At 42.5% G+C, this 20,529-nt stretch overlaps 3 protein-coding genes across 28 annotated transcripts in view; all 3 read right to left on the bottom strand.

Moving 5' to 3' along the window:
* Positions 1-199: 199 nt before the first annotated feature.
* Positions 200-5,009, bottom strand: LOC129186357 (N-acylethanolamine-hydrolyzing acid amidase-like). Of its 3 annotated transcripts, XM_054784555.1 has the most exons (11): positions 4,765-5,009; positions 4,497-4,664; positions 4,278-4,404; positions 3,442-3,532; positions 3,270-3,355; positions 3,020-3,192; positions 2,885-2,947; positions 2,727-2,793; positions 1,199-1,227; positions 817-886; positions 200-745 (listed from the first exon to the last, which is right to left on the bottom strand). In XM_054784555.1, the coding sequence occupies exons 1-11, from the start codon at positions 4,938-4,940 to the stop codon at positions 725-727; spliced, it is 1,071 nt and encodes a 356-aa protein (XP_054640530.1). In that variant the 5' UTR covers positions 4,941-5,009; the 3' UTR covers positions 200-724. The 3 variants fall into 3 exon arrangements, 2 of the variants coding, with proteins under 2 accessions (XP_054640530.1, XP_054640531.1); XR_008572233.1 differs by having other exon boundaries at positions 817-1,751; XM_054784556.1 differs by lacking the exon at positions 1,199-1,227.
* A 1,215-nt stretch (positions 5,010-6,224) lies between these two features.
* Positions 6,225-13,256, bottom strand: bhlhe40 (basic helix-loop-helix family, member e40). The gene is made up of 5 exons (XM_054785958.1): positions 10,342-13,256; positions 10,193-10,256; positions 10,003-10,110; positions 9,665-9,788; positions 6,225-8,742 (listed from the first exon to the last, which is right to left on the bottom strand). Exons 1-5 carry the CDS (start codon positions 10,416-10,418, stop codon positions 7,922-7,924), a joined length of 1,194 nt encoding a protein of 397 aa, XP_054641933.1. The 5' UTR covers positions 10,419-13,256; the 3' UTR covers positions 6,225-7,921.
* Positions 13,257-13,414: 158 nt separating this feature from the next.
* itpr1b (inositol 1,4,5-trisphosphate receptor, type 1b) overlaps positions 13,415-20,529 on the bottom strand; it is a 110,125-nt gene continuing 103,010 nt past the window's right edge. For all 24 annotated transcript variants that reach the window (XM_054785932.1, XM_054785939.1, XM_054785933.1 and 21 more), the window contains 2 exons: positions 18,335-18,496; positions 13,415-15,901 (listed from right to left, as the gene is read on the bottom strand). In XM_054785932.1, the coding sequence (XP_054641907.1) occupies positions 15,815-15,901; positions 18,335-18,496 (249 nt within the window). In that variant the 3' untranslated portion in view covers positions 13,415-15,814. The remainder of the gene's footprint in view (positions 15,902-18,334; positions 18,497-20,529) is intronic.

Raw genomic sequence — 20,529 nt, 5'->3', positions numbered from 1 at the left:
TTGTATTCATTTACAGCGCAGCCTTGACACATCCAATATGGCGGCGACGTTGACGTACCGCTCAGCGCTCGATGCGGCGTCTACGTATATACTGTACTGTATGTCTATGGTTTGTGATACCAAGTTTATGTTTGCTATTTAGAGATGCGTTTTTTTTTTTACTGTTTTAACAAAAAATCTCTCAACATCTGCACTCGCTTAAAAGTAGTTTAATTTTTGCTAGCATGCGTTCATGTCAATAACACATTCAATACATCACTATTACTGTAGCTACTACAGTATTGTGGATGGGGTGCAGGATCAAATGAATGCCGTTTATCATTGTGCTGGTGTTTTCTTGATGGTTTTAAAGAACAATATCAGATGATAATTACAAAGGACATCCACATGTCGAGTAACAACAAAAAGGCAGGTGTCTTGGGAGTTTGTTGCTTGCAGTTTATTTCCGGGTCAACCATTTCAAATTGTTTTACCCAAGCCCAAGACAAAGGAGGTCTGAGATCTGAAGTGTTTACACAAGTTTAAGGCACATTTGAAGATGGTCATATGTATGAGATAGCACACACACACACTGATGTTAAAAGTAAATAAATGTGATTTGGATTCAAGCAAGTGTCTACATAGGCCAATATACACATACTATGTCCATAGGACAGGTGTCGACATAGGATGCATACTTTCAATTTTAGCCCCAATAGTTGCTGATCACTTGCGGCACTTCAGGTCAGAGATTCCCATGACAGCCCTTGAAAAACAATTGAAAAAGAAGGTTTAATTTAGTGGGTGGTCTATCATCCTTTACTGCCAATACTGTACCTGCGGCCTGACAAATGTGGTATACTCCTCAGGCGTTGCTGCGCTCATCGTTGTCGTATAAACTGTTATCCTGTGAAATGTTGGGAACAATGTTAAGAAAATAAAGAATATACAGCTTTACAAAGGCAACATATTAAGACCACAAATACTGCACGCAGTCATTTTATTATTATCAAAGAAGGATTTGAAGGAAAGGGGAAATAGATTACGCAAGCAAAGCAGTGCATCGCCGTTTGCTCTAAGCTGCACTACGCTGTTAAACAAATGGGTAGGACATGCCGCAAAGGGGGCCAGTGTTGGCATTCGCTGTCCCAGCAACATCAAGTGTCATGAGATGTATTGTCACCAAGATGAGAGCATAATGATCAAGTGTTCTCCTTACTCATTACACACTGGATTCAGCGACAAAACCTGGGGAGAGGCAATTTCACAAGTTACAAATGCAAAAGGATCACAACAGAAATTGGTCTTGGTTTCACGAGTACAGTCGTCCCTCGCCACTTTCGTGGCTTCATTCTGTCACAGTTTTCCAAACATATAAAAATGACTAAATCACGCTGTTAGTAAAAAAAAAAAAGCATATTTAAGCAAATATGTATTTTGTTGCCTAGATTAATAATTTTCAAGCATAAAGTGGCTAAATGAACTCAAATACAAATACAAGGCATGAAGAAGACGCATTCAAATTGTGAATGTAGTATTCTACAATGGTCACTAGGTGTCAATAACAAGCACCAGGCTTAACCGCTGGAACAACAGGCTTTTATTGTAGGTTTAAAGTAAATTATCTCACACCGGGCACAGTAATAATAACATAATCACCATAATTATAACTATAGTAACTAACTACAGTAACGGCTGTAACCCACGCCAAGCTAAAACTCACCACTGAGCCCCCAAACGTCACTTCCTGTCCTCCAGATGGAACACATTTACTGCAACACACATGAGCACGAGTTGTATTTAAGTCTTAAATGGCTGTTTTTGTCTGATTATATCTACTGTAGTGGGTAATCTGAATGTAAAGGTGACTATGTGGGTGTTATTTCATTTCTGGAGGGCTATAATAATGTTAAAAAAACGTATCTAGAAAATCATAAACAGGTTTTCTTTGACGTAACTAGAAAAACATTCCATTTATAAAGAAGGAATCCTAGTTTGCGGAGATATCACATACCAACTAACTCATTCAATACCAAAGACTTATTTATACGTCTTTTACTTTTTTTTGCGCGAGAGACAAAAAGAGGTGATGATGCACAATAAAAGAGGTCACGTTTCATGCCGTTTTAAGCCAGAAAAAGGCTTAAAAAGGCCACCAGAGGTACATTTGATGAGCTCGGCATGAATCTTTTCTCACTCGACAGCAAGGAGGATTGAGAGAGCGTGGAGTGTAGCGTGCAGCTTACGCATCGTAGGGAAGTTTTAGCACATGCACGCGCACACACACAGTTTACTTCCAAATGTGAACATTGTAAATAGTTCATTGTTATATGTGTAAATAAATTGTAATTTTGATGTAAAACAAGCCTAGTTTGTGTTGTTTATGTTGGTATAGTTGTTTAGATATTTGAGCTGTCACAAAAGCAAAAAATATTTGTGTCAAAAAGCTGTTTTTCTGCCCTTTTTAGTCGGGAACTGATATTTTCCTGAAACGTACCTATATGTTCTACTGCTGATAGAAACAAACTTTTTTTCCGATGAAAGACGGGAGTGTAATGTTTCTTTTGGTAGGTTGCATGTTGATATAGCCATACAACACAATATTCTGCCTGCCTTGAATGATCAGTCAAAATCGTCTAAAATGGCCGCTACTGAAGGGGTTGAACTTTGAAAAATGGCTGAGATTGAATGAATTAACCGCGATAAACGAGGGATTACTGTATTTTGAGTAGTTTGTCCTGACTTGCCTGATAAAGCGTATGCATGTTGATAAAACCTTGACCTGTAGCATTCATTGCTTTGTTGGCTGCTTCTCTAGGAATGAGAGAGAACAAAGTATGTTAGTATGAACTAATATGTTGTGTATCAGCCATGCTCCGGCAGTATTCATCATGTGCCAGCCTACCTCCGATGATCCGTGGCTGGGGGTGGACGCCAGTGATCAAAGTTGGTCTCGACTCTGAACCATCTAAACAAACATAAACATTCAGTTAGGCATGAACGCGTAACAAAGAGTGTGGCCAGCTCACATAATACTAACTGTCCATTCAGTGGATCCAAAGGCCAGATGTCTGCAGGGCTGGCTCGATCTCTGGTGATGACGACTCCTTCCCCTGCCCGTGCCCCGCCCACAATATAATATACCCCAGTGATGATGGGGACTTTGGCAAGACGCATGACAGCATCTTGAAAGTTTTCTGCCTCTTCCAGAGTCTTCAGAAAAGACACACCAACAATTATGTTTGGTGCAGACCGAGTTTGCGTCATCGCGTGGTCTTTCCTCGTCGCACCTCTCTCATCAGCCAGCTGACGGGGCTTCTCCCTAACAGAAACGCTGACACCACATTCTTCCAGAAGTTCCACCAGTGATCCTTGCCTGGTCACAGATGCAAAACATCGTTGTGTCATGTTTGCAGCGCTTCACGACAAACGTGCCGACTTGTAGGAGAAAAGTGGTCTTACCTCGCTGGTCACCAGAGACAGTGAACTTGTATGGACTTTGTCCCGTCCACAGACCGACATAGCCAGCAAAGGACGTTCCACTGTACGCCACCTGCAAGGGTCCAGTGTTGCATTTACATCAACATACCCACAAATAAGATACCGAAGACCTTAACCCCAATGTTTTTCCATTGCACACATGGACAGGAGGATGAGTACAGAAAACTCATCCAGGACTTTGTCAACTGGTGCGACACGAAGCACCTGCACATCGTAGTGTGCTGGGGGAGCAGCTTCAAGAAGAAGGACGCCGCACGCCTGCACAAACTGGTAAGGAAGGCAGGCTCTGTCGCTGGCACTGAGCTGGACAGCTTGACATCCGTGGCAGAGCAAAGGACGCCGAGGAGGCTCCTTTCCATCACAGACAACCAGCATCATCCAACGCACAGCATCATCTCCCCACAGAAGAGCAGTTTCAGTGGATTACTATCACTGCCCTGCTCCACTGATAGGATGAGCAGATCATTCCTCCCAAACGCCATACGACTTTTCAACACAACAGACGAGCAGCCATAAAAACACACACAGGACTGGACTTATTAACTTATGTATTCTTATTATGTGTTATTATTATTTATTATGTGTTATTGAAATTTCTTAACTCTCCTATTTTGCTTTGTTGTGTTTTATTTTTAATTTTTAAGTGATTACCTTTATTAGATAGATACTTTTACAGAGCTGTTGGAAACGTGAATTTGTCTTGGAGATAAATAACATCATGCGAGACCTGAGGCGCTGTCGTAGTGCGAGTACGCCCTTAATTTTCCATATGTTAACTTTAAGGTGATATGCTGTACCTTTCCGTCCTTCAGGAAGTCTACATTGATGGTTAGATTCCTCAGAATTGGTGAGTGTGGGTAGTCAAGATTCCTGCCATGGAACAGATTTCCGTCTGTGTCCTGAGCAACAATGCTTGTGCAATATCTACAAATGGCAAAACGGATGCTACAGATTTGACAGGCAGATCCAAAGTTGTCCGTGCCATCTTGTGAAAGTAGAATCAGAAGCATACGTACGCAGATACTTCGTAGGCAAAGTTGAGCATGATGACATCTGAGAGGCTTCCGTCAAAGTGGGCTGCCAAGCCGCGAAGCTCCTCCCCGTATGGCTCAGGAAGAATAAACATTTCTGAGGTCTTTACAAGAGGCTTGAGAACATAGTGAAGCCATTTCGGAATAGATGAGCTGAAAAAAACAAAAGAGTCAAGAGCTTATTACAGTACAACAAAAAACGTCCCTGTGAATTACAGTAATTGACTTATCATTGAGTTTCTCTGACACTTACTCTATGACCTCTGCAGCTGCTCTCTTCAGATAGTCTGCGTCAAATACTGTCAGAATTGGCTCCCATCGCGCTGTTGCAGGATCGTCCAGGTTTATGCTAATTGTGGGAGGAGCGAAGTCCGAACTACACGACACCACCAATCCGAGGAGCAGCGCAGCAGCACGGACGACCATCATGACCAGGACTTAATGGGAAGTCACTGCTTTTGAGTGGTCTATCTCTCTGTGAGAACCAGGAAAACAGGATAAACAATACTTCCGCTCTGGGTTTTTCACAATTAAAGGGCGCATGGAGAATCCCGGCCATACAACTGCCTAACCAAACTATATTGTGAACATAATAAACCGATGTTTTACATAACATGTGCACATTGGTTACGAGTCAACCTAACCGACTTGACCTCCATACTCAGAATTAATGTATTGTCTTAGTCTTTACCTTAGAGATGCGACACTTTTTGGAAGTTAAACTGTCTGTTAAAATTTCCTGTTGGGGTAGAGTTATTTGAACGTCACACGTAAACGTGACATTGAGGATTATTATTGAGAGCTATTAATGGGTGCATATTAAGCGGCACTTCATTGTGAAGTAGTGCTGATATCGTGAAACAAATCTCGACACCATGTTTTTGCGTGCCGTAATGTTGAGCTTCAGAATTCCGGTGTTCCTGAATGCACCTCAGTAAGCGTGTCATAGGTAACGAGGAAGTGTTGCTGCTGGTCTGTGGCTACCCCACGGTGACGGATAAACGTGTATGTGAGTTAAAGTTACGTCGTTGGAACTTGGAAGTTGTCAAAAAACGTACAAAACAGCGTCAGAGTCAGTGTGGTTTGTCGGGATGGTTTTCACTATTTCTCAAATGTATCAATTTTTACCCTTCTGGGCCACCGCACAGTCAAGTCGTTTTTTGGTATTGCGGAAGTGGAGCAAAACAACTCTCATGTAAGTTTGCCGAAACAAGCCACATGTTTGTTTTCGCCACCTTAGAAGCCACACTTCATCTCATGACCTTTTTTCTCTTGCATGAAACCACATTTGCTTTGTGGCCCAGATGAAAAAAACCCTCTGTTTGTAGAAAGGACCTTCTGATAAGTAATCATTGAAAGGGAGCAATCTCAGTGTGAGACGCGAGGGTTATCTCGTTACGTCAGATGTTGCATAAAGAAAACAAACAGCGCGTATACTGTGAAATAGTGGGCGATGCACTAGAATTCCACCAGGTGGCGGTGAAGTTTCATTTTTGTGCTGAAAAGAAACAGCAAGTAACAGGACAGATAAAAAACTGAATGTAATATTGGTAATATTTCATGTACAGTCCACGATACATTACAATTTATTGACAACACCTACAAGGTCAAAAAGGCCACCAGATATATATCCATTGTTATTATCTTGTCACTCACTTTTCATACTTTCCGTATCGGTATGGTAAAACTGAATGATGGATAGATTATTACATCTTGTCCGTCTACATTTTAAAAGATTTGTGTGCGGAACAAATCTAAAAACCTTTAGCAAATCAGTGTATGGTATTCAAATAAGGAACGGACTGAGTAAAGAACTCAAAGCAATGTGCAGGACTGATAGGAGACTTCCGAGAAACACTATAAAAGTTTTTTTTTTTATTTAAGGACGAAGAAGAACGCTAAGCCACAGTGTTTGCTGTCACTACCCTGATTCTTACCCATTGTCTTACAGTATCATGTATTATTATGATTCAACTAAGGAATATGTATCAAATATGCTGTGCAGTACGTATTTATTACCAAAAAATATTCTGTCATTGTAAGCATGTGTTGTACTTCACCTTGCATGCATGTCGGAAATACGTCAACTACAGCACGATCGTTACCATAAAAGTTACAAGCAATAGCAGGGCTTTCAGGATGTTAATCCTCATTTTAAAATAAACCACAATAAGGAGTAAGATACGATTTACGGATTCCGCATTTCTGCCAAGGATCCTATAAACTTTCTCTTCGACGTCTTTCTGAATGGGAGAATGTTTACAGCTTGCAATCTAAGACGCGCCGCTGATTTACAGCCGCTCGGCTGCTTTATGGGTTATGTAAGTCTTATGTAAGCACGTGTTGTTCTGGAGAGCTGTCAGGGTGGCTGGCTGCGACACGTACACCAACAGGCGGCGAATTCCACGAGACTGGGAAAAAAGGGCTTTATTAATACTTTAATAATACTTTACAAAATGCGGACATCAAACATGTTACATTTGAAAATAAAAAAATCCCCAAGTACCATCTCTCTATATAAAACTATTGTTTTTATTTTCAACTTGACATTCACTCTCTCTGCGGCAGACACGTGTCAAGCAAATAGTTAAAAAGTCATTCCTCAGTGTGTGCACTAAATAAGTAAAAAGGCAACATCATGAGCGGCGATCAGGCTGAGCTTGATCTGGAATTTGAGGGTGGAAACAAAGCTTCTATGTACACGCTTGGCATACAGCACATGACTACCGCAGCCCTCCCCTGGTAGCAAATACACTCATTAGGTCACGTATCAAAAATAGAGATGTGCGAGTAGTAGAGACAAAATAAGGACATGACCATTACCGTTTACCGGGACTTCACAACAAAAAGACACCTAAACTCACTGAGACGTCATGAAAGTATGCACGATCACTCCAGCAGACACGAGTGACACACCTCGTACGGTGACAACGCCCTGAATTCTTCGCCAACACAAGTTCATTCATCTCCAGGGATGACTGTGTGTGTTCGACACAAAATGGAATTATTATTTTTGTTGTCATTAGAAGAGACACAAACACGAGATCAGGAGGCCCATCGTTCACAGCTCCACACGTGAATCCCAGCAGCATCTACAGGACACGGGCTGTCGTTGAATCATTACATTCATGATAAACTGCTGTGTGTGCAATATATAGGTCTTGTTGTTGGGGTGTGGGGGCTTGTATGTCCCTTACATTCTGGGTGAACCTCTGACATTCAACACAAACTGGTCTCTGCTACAAAACTCGTTCCGACAGTTTCACAGTGTTTCAGAGCCACGCGACAGGCAGGCGCGACCCGTGAAAGCCACGTTTCATCTGAGGAGCAGAAAGACGGTGGTTGACGATATCGAGTTCAGTGAAAAGCCCGTTTTCCAACTCCAATAACATTCAGAGGGCGTGACTCTTTTACTCTTTGGTTTCCAGGTTTAAAGGGGGGGTCTGTTTTAAAGCTTTGTGAAGGACAAGTGAGTCCGCGGGGATCTGCCTTGGACCTGGAGACGGGGTCAGTGTCTCTGGGGAGCCACTCATGCCTGGGTACATGACTGGCATGCCCCCTGGGTACCAGCACTTCTCCACCATGGGCAGGTATGCTGCTGCGGCTGCGGCTGCTGGAGGGATGAGATAGAAGGGGAGGCAGAGCGGGTGCTGGTTGGGGGAGAAAGCCATGTAGCTGCCTGGGCTTCCGGCTGCGGGACCAGAGAGCTTTTCGTCCTCAGAGTCAGACCGAGACCGCTTGGCCCGAGGCTCATCCCCCTCGTGCTTGACACCATCGGCTGTCCTCTCAGACGCAGAAGTGTGCTTCAGCTCCGCCTCCTTTCTGTGGCTGTCTGACCATCGGGCTTTTGGGTCGCGTTTGTCATGTTCGCCCCCGTAGCCGCTGTCGGTGTCTGTGTCGCTGCCGCTCTGCTCCCCCATCCCATTGGGGTACGTCCTTTGAATTACGGGAACACAGTTCTTAGCCGGGCCCTCGGTGGATCTCGGGGGCTCGTCTGCATGTTGCTTCAGCTTCTCCGAGCTCTGAGGGAAGGACTCGCCGGTGTGCGCGCCGCTTTGCTGGTGGAGTACCTCAGAAGCGACCTTGTGGATGTGGCTGATGACACTGGAAGGCGTCAGGTCCCGACCGCGGTCTTGGCAGTCCAGATAGTGGAGGACCTCTTTTGCACACAGGTGGAAACCTGAACGGAACATCTGCTCACTGATCTCCGTGCTGTCACCGCCATGGTCACCTGGTCAAATAGAGAAACATCTTCACAAGACTGCACTTCCTGGTATCTGCCCTGCGCAGACACCAGCCCTTTCAAGCAACGTCAAAAGTACAGATCTCACACTCCGTAAGAGTCTTTAAACGGTGTCAATGCGTCAAGTAAAACCAGAGTTATGATCAACAATATTTGATTTCTCAGGCACCCGCTTTGAAAGCGAAAGTAAACACGCAACGAAACATGACATCGCCTTCCCGCTGATGGAAAAAAGCTTGCCATCAACCGATCAAAGACTGTTCGGTTGCAGTGGGAGAAGGGGGAAGGTAAGCCAACATTGCCCGCCAATGCACTTCAATGGTCTTATATGAAACTTTCTTGGGGTAGACAACATTTTTGGGGGTGATGGGACACATTTTAACTACCCGAGGCCGAGTATTTCACTGCATTTCACGTTGTTGTCTAAATTTGTTGAGTTTTTCAAGCATATATTTGGTATTTGCATCTGAAGTTGTAAGACGGGTTCATTATACATGAGACATTTTTCAACATTGCCCCCCCCCAGTAGGATTTTAGGTTTTTGGGTGATTTTAGAAACGACAAAAAGTAAAACAAACAGCCAATATAAACGGTTTGTAAGGCAAAATATAAAACGTGCGCATAAAAGTGCATAAAACTGCTAAGTCCTACCCAGGACCCCAAAATGTAAAACAGCGGCCTTGCACAGGGTGTCCCTCGAAGTCTGGACACGTGCGCAAAAAGCCATATTTTCAAGAAATGACCATTTTATTCATTGGAATATTAACAAACAGCATCTTCAGTGTGATTCCCAGCATTTGTGAGGCAAAGTTTAGATGCGCTTCAGCTCGACGGCAACAACGCCACGTTTCCTTTGCGTCCTGACGCGAGGGAGACCCCCCGTCCAAACATTTCACGGCATCCGACTTACATATCTGCAGGTTGCTCTGCAGCTCCACGATTTTCTTCTGCTGCTGCTCCAGCAGGGCATTCAAGGCTTTGACGTGTTTGAGAGTGAGCTCCAGCACCACGGCTTTCTCCAAATGACCCAGCGTCTAAAACAGGAAGACCTTGGATAAGAATGTTGATCTTGCTTATGTAACTGCGTTCTGCAGCTAAACATGAGGACGAGCCTCAAACACCCTTGAAGTCCTGCCATTCAAATTCAAATCCACAATATTATGGCCGTTTAATTACTGTTTTTTTAAAGCCAAAGTTAAAAAAAGACATCATAAACAAAAGCCATGCTTTGCATAAATAAATACTCACAGTAAGCTTGAGGTGCTCCGGTAACAAATCTTTCAGTTGTGCGATGCATTCGTTGATCCTGTCCCGTCTTTTTTTTTCGATCAATCGATGTGGCAACTTGTAAGTCTCCTGCAGGTGAGGGACAGGTTGGCATGAATGAATTTTACTTTAAAAGTGCGTTATGTGCTATTGAATTAAAAAAAACAAGTACCTTGTTCTCATCCCCGCGTTTCATACCCCTCCTGGATTTATACACGTACATCGGAAAATCCATTCTTTCAAGGGAAGATTGGTTGAAATGAGTTTTAGATTTTGGGTTATCAACGTAATTAGTAAAAATAACAACAATGAAAAACTCACCCTTGCATGTCAGTCATATCCAGCGAGGAGTGTTTGGACACACATGGCGGCGGTTGTGCCCTTGTAATCCCCTCCATATTGATGCAAAAACTTAAATAACTAAAAATATATGGACAATAAAAACGATCCACGCGTGTGTCTGTCGTCGCACTTCACGGTGAGAGAAATGCACAAAAAATTCAAAGTTGTGTCTCCCGTTTCAACTGCGCGCAAAATCCCCTGAGAGCTGGACTCCAAAGTGTGTTGTCACCCTTTAGGTGCGGACTGTTATGAGCAGGGCGCTTCCGTGGACTGCTAAGTGTGCGTGTGTGTGCGTGTGATGGGCGGGTGAGTCCGTGCCTACGTGTGGAGCAAGTCATGTGACTACAGGCACGTCCTCGGCTCCAAACACACACTGTGCAGTCGAGTCACATGAAGCTCACGTGTTGGACGGTGCTTTCAAGTGCCTCGCCCCTCCACTCTCTGCTTGCTGCTTCCCGTGACACACGCACACGCGCACGCACACTAAACACAGACCGGTCTATCGCCACTCGGCGTGGGCGATACGGCAAACCCTGGTATCGCTCTGATAACAAGTAAATACTGGGCCAGTATTTCCGATGCAGATCCTTTTCTTTTTTTTACAGACAATTTTCCCAAAATCTATCATTGAGTGATTTTGAGGATTTTAAGCAAATATTTTTAAAATAAACAAACAAAATACATAAGATAACAATATGAACAAAAATCATGCAATTATAGCCAATTAAAGTCAGTAGTACAAAACAACTAATTACACTGTTGAAATAATATCAACGATGTAACAACATGCACACGGCAACGTGCTTGTGACAACTGAAAAATATCCATCACCTCGCGCCATTATCAGTCCACTACCGATGCAACCCGTGGCATCGATGGGGTCGATGTTTGGATCGACCCCCGCCAACCCTAATCTCCACCCACGGGAGCAGAGTCTCGTGTGCCACCACGCTCCCCTTTGTCGGGACACAGTGTGCAAAGCTTATGTGTTTACGCAGGCGGACAGCAGCGCAAAAGAGACGACGTCGAGGTGTTTTATTGTTGTGGTGGTTCGCAAGACACGTGATGAACACTGAAGGGACTAATAAAGTTACATCAGGGCTGTCCGAACGTTCTCCAGCCAGGGCACACAGAAAATGTGAAATTAGATGCAAACGAGTCTTATTAATTATATAAATATACAATATAGCACGTGTATTTGTACAGAAAGCAGAGGGACATTTCAAACAAACAAGGAGCGGCTGGCTGAGTATGGCCCCCAGGCTGCACTTAGACACGTGTAGCGTGACTTCAAATGGCAGTATTCATATTGCTGACTTGTTTTGGTTCATGTAGAAACAACAAATAAATACATAAACAAATCAATGAAATACTCATGGAGTATATACTGTAGTACCACGGAGTATTAGGGCCACATTGAAAAAACCCCCAGAGATACTAAGAATAAAGTCGTACATTTACGAGAATAAAGTCGGAAATTTACAGGAAAATGTTGTAAATTTACAAGAAAAAAGTAATAAATTTACGAGAATAAAGTTGTAAATTTACGAGAACAAAGCAGTCAATTTTACGAGAATTTCAGATTAGAATCTCAGATTATTTAAAAAAAATCCTCGTAAATTTACGACTTTATTTTCGCAATACACTAGGTCCCCAATTTACGAACACCCGACTAGCGAACATTCGCGGATACGAACACAAGCCGACTGGTCTATATTTTATTTTATTTTGCCTTGGAGTCGCTCAATCAGTATTTCTACTGCTACTGTACATGCTTGACCAGTAGGGGGCACTGTGACACTGCTAATGCAGCCTTAGAGCTAATGGGACCAACAGAGGAAGAGTTAGACTGGGGAGATACAGTGTAAAGCTAAATGGAAAGATAAATGATACAACCCGGACAGAGCGTGTGATTAAAGTTTATGAAGAGTTAATAGGCCTGCTTAATTCTACACCACCCACAGAACACTACCTCTTTTAGAAGAGTCTAACCACCACCACCATTTGTCCTTTTTTTCAATAACTCCTCCTCCTCCTCCACAACGACGTATGCTGGACCACTCCTCTTCAAAGGTAAATAACATTTATCATTACGTATTATTATATCACTTTTATTATTGTTTTTTTCATTAATTATCCTGGTTTAATATTACTACTGCATCCAAACTCATATTTACATACATACACATATACTGTATATGTATACACGTACATGTAGTACCTATATCATTGCTAATATTACCTTTTCCCTACTTAAGAACAATTCGACTTAAGAACGGTCGTCTGGAACCAATTGTGTTCGTAAGTTGGGGACTTAGTGTATTGCAACTTTTTTCTTGTAAATTTACAATTTTATTCTCGTAATATTCCTTTTTTTTCTCGTAAATGTACGACTTTATTCTCGGAATATTACAACTTTTTTCTCGTAAATTTACGACTTTATTCTTGTAATAATACAACTTTCTTCTCGTGAATTTACAACTTTAGTCTCCTAATATTACAACTTTTTTCTCACAAATTTACAATTTTATTCTCGTAATATTATGACTTTTTTTCTCATAAATTTATGACTTTATTCTTGTGATGTTACAACGTGTTTCTTGTAAATTTACAATTTTATTCTCATAATATTACAACCTTTTTATCGGAAATTTACGACTTTATTCTTGTACATTTATGACTGTTTTTCTTGTAAATTTACAACATTTTCTTGTAAATTTACGACTTTATTCTCGTTCATGTAGGACTTTATTCTCAGTATCGTACGTATGTACTGCGGGTGTGCATATGTACGTGTGTCCAGGCATCTCTGCATGTGTGCATGTCTTCATGGATATAAATGTGTGTGAATGTGTGAGCGTGTAATTGTCACTAAGAATGCATGAAAGGAGAGGGACCGCCTCCCACCACCTAGCAAGCTCCGCCCCACACAGCCAGGCCAAGCCTCCACCACCAGAAAGCCACCGGGCCCACAGGGGCAGGCAGCGCAAAGATCAGCCCCCCAAGAGCCAGCCCACAGAGCCCCCCCCCCCCTCCCCCCCTCCCCCGGGAAGGCCAGCAAGGGGCCACAGAGAGGTAATCCCAACCAGAAAAGGAAGGCAGTGGCAGGCCAGAGGACAGCAACCCCCCGAGGCCGGCGAGAGATCACACCCCACAAGGGTAGACGGGCACCGGGGGCCACACATCAGCAGGCCCATAGACGCCCCCACTACCGGAAAGGAGTCCGCCCATGGATTTCTCCCTTAATAATAAAAAGTTTCATTGAAAAACTGTGTTTTTTGTTGAGTTGTGCTGTCATTGACTAATATTTACATTTGTTGGATGATCTGAAACATTGAAGTGGGACAAACATGCACAAAATAAGACGTCAAGAAGGGGGCAAACACTTTTCCACAGCCCTGTGTTTCTTTGTGAGAAACACTGTCCTGTAGTGTGGGCGAGGGTTACTGTTTTTCTCAGTTGACAATAAAGTTACGTCATTTACAAAGTTCTCTTTTTTTTAAGAGACATTTAGCTCATGAGCTACTTTCATTTTGTCAACTGTTGTGGTTTTGGCACTTCCTACCACGAAATGAGGGTGATGGCATTGCTGTTATGTTTACATAGCAACCATGTCTTGCAGACGTCGGAACATGACACGCAAAATTAGTCATTTTTGACGACGGGCACGGATGGGCCAGCGTGTGACGACGTGCGCGGGTGTTGGAAACTGAAAGAAGCACATTGTTTGGTAAAGTTAAGTATCCGTATGGTTCCTGTTACGACTGTTAGGATACCTCATGAAGAAAGTCAACACCAGCATGCAAAGCAAAGGATAATTACACAGATTTTAATAAATAACTCTACTTTCATATACAAACAGGCATTGCCTACCTTTTTATTTATTTCTAACATTTAAAGTAGCAGTTCTTCTTCACCCATCAATTTCTCTATACAAAAGCAACAAACTTTATACATACAGTACATACAAAAATACATCTTAATATATGAAGACACTGAAACAGTCAAATTAACATAAAAAAATGAACGTGCAAGCAGAAATACGGTCATTTGAGGACAAAAGCAGGCACAAACCGCACCAGCAGAAATGCTCAGGTGAGACTACGCCACATCCGCAGTAAACCATGACAGGGTTAGTGATGCTTTTCAGCGAGTGACTCGGTACTGACTGCTAAGTCACACATTCTACGTGGCGCCTGGACCAAATGGAGGAAAATAATAACGAAATAATTTATTGTTACGGAGAATGACATGATCCATTGTATCATGTCATTCTCAGGGGTGGGCAAACTTTAGGACTCGCGGGCCACATTGGGTTAGAACAATTTGGGGGCGAGGCCGTCTGTGTATAGGTGGTCATCAAACACAACAACAACAAAAACACAACACATCCACAGCAAGTTAACGCATCACATAACTCAACTGATACTACGACTGTAAGCGGGTGATAAACAACAACAAAGCGCTAAACATAACACGCAACTTCAAACTGTTATTTCCAAATGCCCGCAAGGCATGCTGGGTAGTCCAGCTGCAACAACAATATCAACTGTGAACAATAAACATTGGATATCAACAGCGTGTTAACTCCTCCTTCTTTACTTCTCTGACGACCTCCTTGCAATCAAGCAAAAATGCGACAAACCACAAGCTACCCAGCATGCCTTGCGGCAGGAATATACGGGTGTTTATTTTGGCATGGGTGTTGTGCGTAGATATTTATTTGTAGGTTACTTTGGTTACGAGTTGTGTTGTTTGGGTGGCTTTTTTGTACAAGCTGCAGATTGCATCTGATGATTTTGGCGCCTCAAGCGTGCCACAGTAGCACCGAAAGTCAAGTTGCCGGCCACAGTTTCAATGTGGTTTAAAAACGCCCGGCGGGCCGAATCACCATGCTTGGTGGGCCTGATGTGGCCCGTGGGCCGCAGTTTGCCCACCCCGTGATACAAGCTTAAGCAGTGCATTGCTCTTATTGAGTACATTATTACACTCAAGTGCACACAATTTGAAGAAACACATAAAAAGGCTTATTCAACATGGTCTCTATACCTGTTTCAGTAACGGCAACAACCACCTCCCTATTTGATCCAGTTGCACTTAAAAACAAGGTAAACACTGAAATAAGATGTTGAGGTTGCATATTTAAGTTTATATATTGCACAACATGGGCCTGGAATATAAATGAAGGGGAATGAAAGAGAACAAATTCAATTCACGTTCAGGTGCGACCAGCATACGACGTGGATAAACTCAATGGTGATACAAAGTCAACATTTGGCACAAACTCCCTCTGGACTAGAAAGTACAGGGTGGGTGAGTGTCGGCGTGCACAGTGGAGCTACTATGTTACAGCGCTTTCTTCCAAGTAATGCGTTACTCACATTTATCATGTGCAACGTCTGCATAAGGACTGCTCTGTCCGCACGTAAGTTTGATGCTGTCACGCTACGCCCTACGCAGGCTGCTGGGGGTTGACGTTCATGTGCTGTGGGTGTCCCAGCAGGCCGATCCGCTGCTTTTGCTTTCTCTGTTCAGTCATCTAAATGAGGGCAAAGAGAAAAATAAATAACAGTAGAAATACGAGCCATCTTCTGCACTTCCTCTTTAGTACAGTGCAGCGGCCCGGTAAAGCCATGTTTTCGGAACCTGCCCGTCATCTGACGAAGGCTGCACAACAGGCACTGCTAATGCTGAAAATCGATCATATGAAAAGTCAGCTGTGGAGAGAAAAGTACGAGTCATAGCGCATATGGTGTACAGTATGTGGTGAGTGAACTGTGTAAGTGCACCTTGACACGTGTAACCTGCCCTGAACCAGATGCTCTGATATTTTTATGAACGATTCTTTTATGTACTCTCCATCTGTGAATGGCTTCCCCCGCCGTCCCATCTCAGTGTTGCCAACTTTCCAAACCCTCGTGGTGACTTATTTTCTCGAAAGCGACTAGCGTCAAATGTTGTGTCTTTTCCTGACGTTGTTGGGAGATTTTTTTCTGGCATTTGGAGACGTAAACGTCAAAGAGCGTGAGCCTTCTCAGCTCCCACGGCACGCTGTCTGCCTCTCCTGGAGTCACCACCTCGGCAATTAGCACGTCACGAGCTCCGAGCACATAGAGTAGCTACAGCGCGCGCTTGTCGTTGTAAAACTGTATTTCTATGCTCTCGTTCCTGCGCAGTAACTTGCTTCATACTCAACTCAACACCTCCTCACCTTTTTTTCTCTCCCGCATTGCATACACCAGCCTACCTCCCCCTCCCCTGCTCATCCAATCAGCAGTCAGAATGCGGTCTAGATGCATTCACGGACTTGCTGTGAATCGGATATTTCACATTCTTTTTGAAATCGGTAAAAAAACCCAAAACATGCTTGTCGAAGGGAGCCACAGCAAGCGCCGGAGCTGCGGGTTGCCGACCCCCGTCCCACACATTCGCATCGATGCCCTCGCAAATTTGCCATTTTTTTGGTCAGGAAAAAAAAATCTCTGAAAATAGGCAGTTTTTTTTTTTTTTACAAATCCCTTCAGGGGACACAGAGAAAAAAAATTGATGGGTATAAAAAAAAAAAAAGACAGATTTTTGCAAGACCTCACAAAACTTTTGCAAAACTGTTTCCATTAAGTACTTGTGCCACTTCTGTGTTCGGAGCGGATGTTTGCGCTGAACTTCAAATAAAGAGCAGCGCGTTGCTTGAGTTTCTGATATGACTGTTGACTTACAGGACAAGCCGTGCACACCAGTGAAAGAAGCCCATGTACAGCCAATCAGTGTGTTTCCTTTGGAGGACCAGTGCTCAAAGAGATGTGCTTCCAGCAACACTAGCTCGGAGCGGATGTTCGAAATCGGTTAAAAAAAATCACCGTGCTCGTCGAAGGGAGCTGCAACAAAAATGCGGCTCCGTAGCCGCGGGTGGCCGACCCTGTCCCACACATTCGCATTGACGGCCTTGCAAATTTGCAAATTTTTTGGTCAAAGGACCAGCCGAATATCCATCACAGAATTGAAAACTTGTTCCTGTAGTTACGGTATCACTTTATACCTCTACGTTTCAGTAAGGAACGCGCAAATGCTGAAGATTGAAATAAAATGATGCATTTCCACCCGATTTTCACGATGTGGAGGCAAGCTATGACCGTGAGTGTGTCCTATAGCTTCACATCATTTTGCAAAATCTCGCAAAAAATCTGCGTGTCCCCTCAGGCGCTCCATAGTTTTTCCCACAGATACATTTAGAAGCATTATATATAAATATTGATATTTATAATATACATATCATATATACTTTTTATAAAGAGAGAGATCTCGGGCTAAATCTAATCAAATAATTTCAACTTTTTGCATTTATTGCGAATGTTGATTCAAAATCAGAGTCGACTGTCAACGTCAAGCGAGTCGGGAGATTTGGAGGGGCAGGAGCGAGCGACAATTTTTACGGGCGTATCAATTAAGCGGTTTTTTTGTTGTTGCAAAAAAAAAAGGACTTAATGTGGTCTAAAATAATACTTTTAATTGGAAGGCTTGAGATTGTAACGAGCGGAACACCAGAGGAAAGTATAGGAAGTGTCCAGTATTTGTAGGTTATTAAAAGCAGCCCCAACAACATTAGCAAACATTGTGAAGTACAATGTGACTGATGTGACAATCATTTCCTCCTGTCTGGGTCAAAACGTCTCCGTGACAGTAACTTCCTCACACGCAGTTCTCATTTCAAGGCTCAAAGACATTTGACTGTTTTACTGTTTGATTGAGAGAGGGGCTTGCAAAAAACGGGCAGCTTTCGAGCACGTCTTCGTATGCATTCCACAGCCTGGCAAAAACGGTTGCATAAAATAATGCTTTGAATGATTCCAGACAAAAACATGTGCGACTTTTTGTATTTAATACGTTTTGCATCCAAAGGGCTGCAAGTAAACAAAGCCCAACGTCTGCAGTATGCAATATTTAGACGAAAGTCGTATGCTTTTTCCCAACCGACCTGTTCTTTAAGCTCGGTCAGCTGGCCGGAGAGGTTTGACACGAGTTTCATCGTGGACTCCAGCTTTTCCTGCAGGCTTCGAATTTCGTTCTGCTCCCCGTCTGCATCACTGCTGACCAGCGACATGGCCCTCATCCGCGGGAACCAGTCCAAGTTGTGCTCCTGGTGAACAGAAATTTGGACAGGTCCACATGCATCTGATTAATGATTTACGTTGCTTGAAATTTCCTCTACTTCCTCTACCTTGCCAAAAAAGGTTTGGACACCCCTGGACGCCAAAAACATTATTAATATGCTTGCCCAAACAGCAAGTACTGCATTCCCCCAATAGAAGCTAATATCACATGTTTTGAAGGCAGAAACTGTGTTTTGATCTGACAAATCATCAGCAAGTTTGATCAAGTGTAGAATTACTCAGCTTCTGCTTGGACTGTTTGAGCCGATGAAAAAAAGATCATCACATCTCATCGGAGCTCTCGAGTGACGCTGGGAACATGGATGTAGGTAGGATTGCCACGTCTGACGTGTGACTTTCTGTTAAATATCCCACGTTACCACAGGTGTGGCCTATATCCAGTGTTTTCTTTTCTCTTTAAGTTTGATGGGTGTGGCTTATATTCAGGTGCGCTCAATAGTCCAAAATTTATGACAATAAAACAATAAGTAATTATTTTAAATTGTAATCACTTGCAAGATGTCAATTTTTTTTTTACAGTGCCACTCAATTAACCGTTTTAAATTGGGTTTTGTATGCTTTTATTTTGAAAATAATTTAAAAAACGTTCATAAAATGCTGACATACTTAAAATAACAACAAGAAATAATTCATTTAAATTCATTTTAATTTCTGATTACTTGCAATATGTCAATATTTTTTTTCTTTGGCAGTGCCACTCAGTGAGTTGTTTTGAATTGTTTTTTTTGGTTTTCATTAAAAAACTTTTTTAAAAACTTCTAAAAATAATTAATTTAATTAGTAATTTCTTGCAAGATGTCAATTGCTTTTTCCTTACGGTGCCACTCAGTTAACTGTTCTGAATAGTTTTTTGTATGCTTTTGTTTAGAAAATAATATAACATGTTGACACAATTGATTAAATAATAAAATAAAAACAAGAAATAATTGATTACATTTGAATTACTTGCAATACTTTTTCTTTGGCAGCGCCACTCAATTCGTTGTTTTGAATTGTTTTTTGTTCATCATGTAATAATAATAAATGTAAATTGTAATTTCTGCAAGATGACAATCATTTTTTCTTCAGTAGTGCCACACAATTAACTGTTTGTTTTGTATGCTTCCGAAAATAATAGAAAACTATTATTTTATATGAAGTAAATAATAAATAATACAATAAAACAATATCTAACTACTTGCAATATGTCAATTATTAGTTTTATTATTTTTTAGCAGTGCCACTCAGTGAACTACTTGAATTCTTTTATGGTTTTATTTTGAAAATAACTAGATGCCTGAGGCCGGAGCAAACTAAGAAAGAATTAATTTACACTGCAATCATTGCAAGATATCCTTTGTTTTTGGCTTGGTTTTCCATGTAAATGCAACAAGAAGAGTCAATCTAGCGGGGTCAAAGTGCAATGTGGACTTCGCCCATGCCTCCATCGACAGTGGGGCACTTGGACACCACGTGCCATTGGAAATATGTGCCGTCTGAAAGCACCTCCAACTTAGCCAGAGTCATGTGAAGGCGTCAATGATTAACCCTCCAACCTTTCCACACACGTATGTCGCTGTCACATGACCTCAGTCACACAATCACACAACCACACCACCAAGTGCTGAGCAACACGGCAAGGAAAGTCCCTTGTTTACGGTGGTTTATTTGGAGATACCTGAGTAGGGCGTCCATACAGTCCGAGGTCAGCCAGCAGCCAGAGGGGAATCACATCATACTAAGACAACGAGTAGCGCACACTCATTATGAAAGAACGAAAGAAATGCTGCGTGCAGGAAGCACTTCCTGGATGCAAAAGCTTCATTTACCTGGGCTACAATGTGTTTACACTCCACTTCCTGCTAGCCAAGGCACCTCAAAGCATTTCTCAATGTAGTTCAACACAAACATTGCATTTAAAAGAGTTGCACATATCTCCTACTTTCAGATCACATGCTAAAAAAGTACAGGCAAATCAAAATATCTTAAGAAATAGGGATGTCGATCCGCTGTAGTTTGA

This window comes from Dunckerocampus dactyliophorus, chromosome 8 (assembly GCF_027744805.1).
Source record: "Dunckerocampus dactyliophorus isolate RoL2022-P2 chromosome 8, RoL_Ddac_1.1, whole genome shotgun sequence".
Lineage (NCBI taxonomy): Eukaryota > Metazoa > Chordata > Actinopteri > Syngnathiformes > Syngnathidae > Dunckerocampus > Dunckerocampus dactyliophorus.
Note: the sequence above shows the minus strand (reverse complement) of the source record. Positions and strands in the feature narration are given on the sequence as shown.

What these genes read in the sequence shown, in the direction of transcription:
- LOC129186357 (XM_054784555.1), bottom strand. Translation starts at nt 4,940, where the DNA reads ATGATGGTCGTCCGTGCTGCTGCGCTGCTCCTCGGATTGGTGGTGTCG. An exon ending in ACTTCCTGAAGGACGGAAAG is followed by an intron (nt 3,533 to 4,277) that starts GTACAGCATATC and finishes GGACCCTTGCAG; the next exon opens with GTGGCGTACAGTGGAACGTC. An exon ending in CCAGCCACGGATCATCGGAG is followed by an intron (nt 2,794 to 2,884) that starts GTAGGCTGGCAC and finishes TCTCATTCCTAG; the next exon opens with AGAAGCAGCCAACAAAGCAA.
- bhlhe40 (XM_054785958.1), bottom strand. Translation starts at nt 10,418, where the DNA reads ATGGAGGGGATTACAAGGGCACAACCGCCGCCATGTGTGTCCAAACAC. An exon ending in AACGCGGGGATGAGAACAAG is followed by an intron (nt 10,111 to 10,192) that starts GTACTTGTTTTT and finishes CCTCACCTGCAG; the next exon opens with GAGACTTACAAGTTGCCACA. An exon ending in CGGAGCACCTCAAGCTTACT is followed by an intron (nt 9,789 to 10,002) that starts GTGAGTATTTAT and finishes TTCCTGTTTTAG; the next exon opens with ACGCTGGGTCATTTGGAGAA.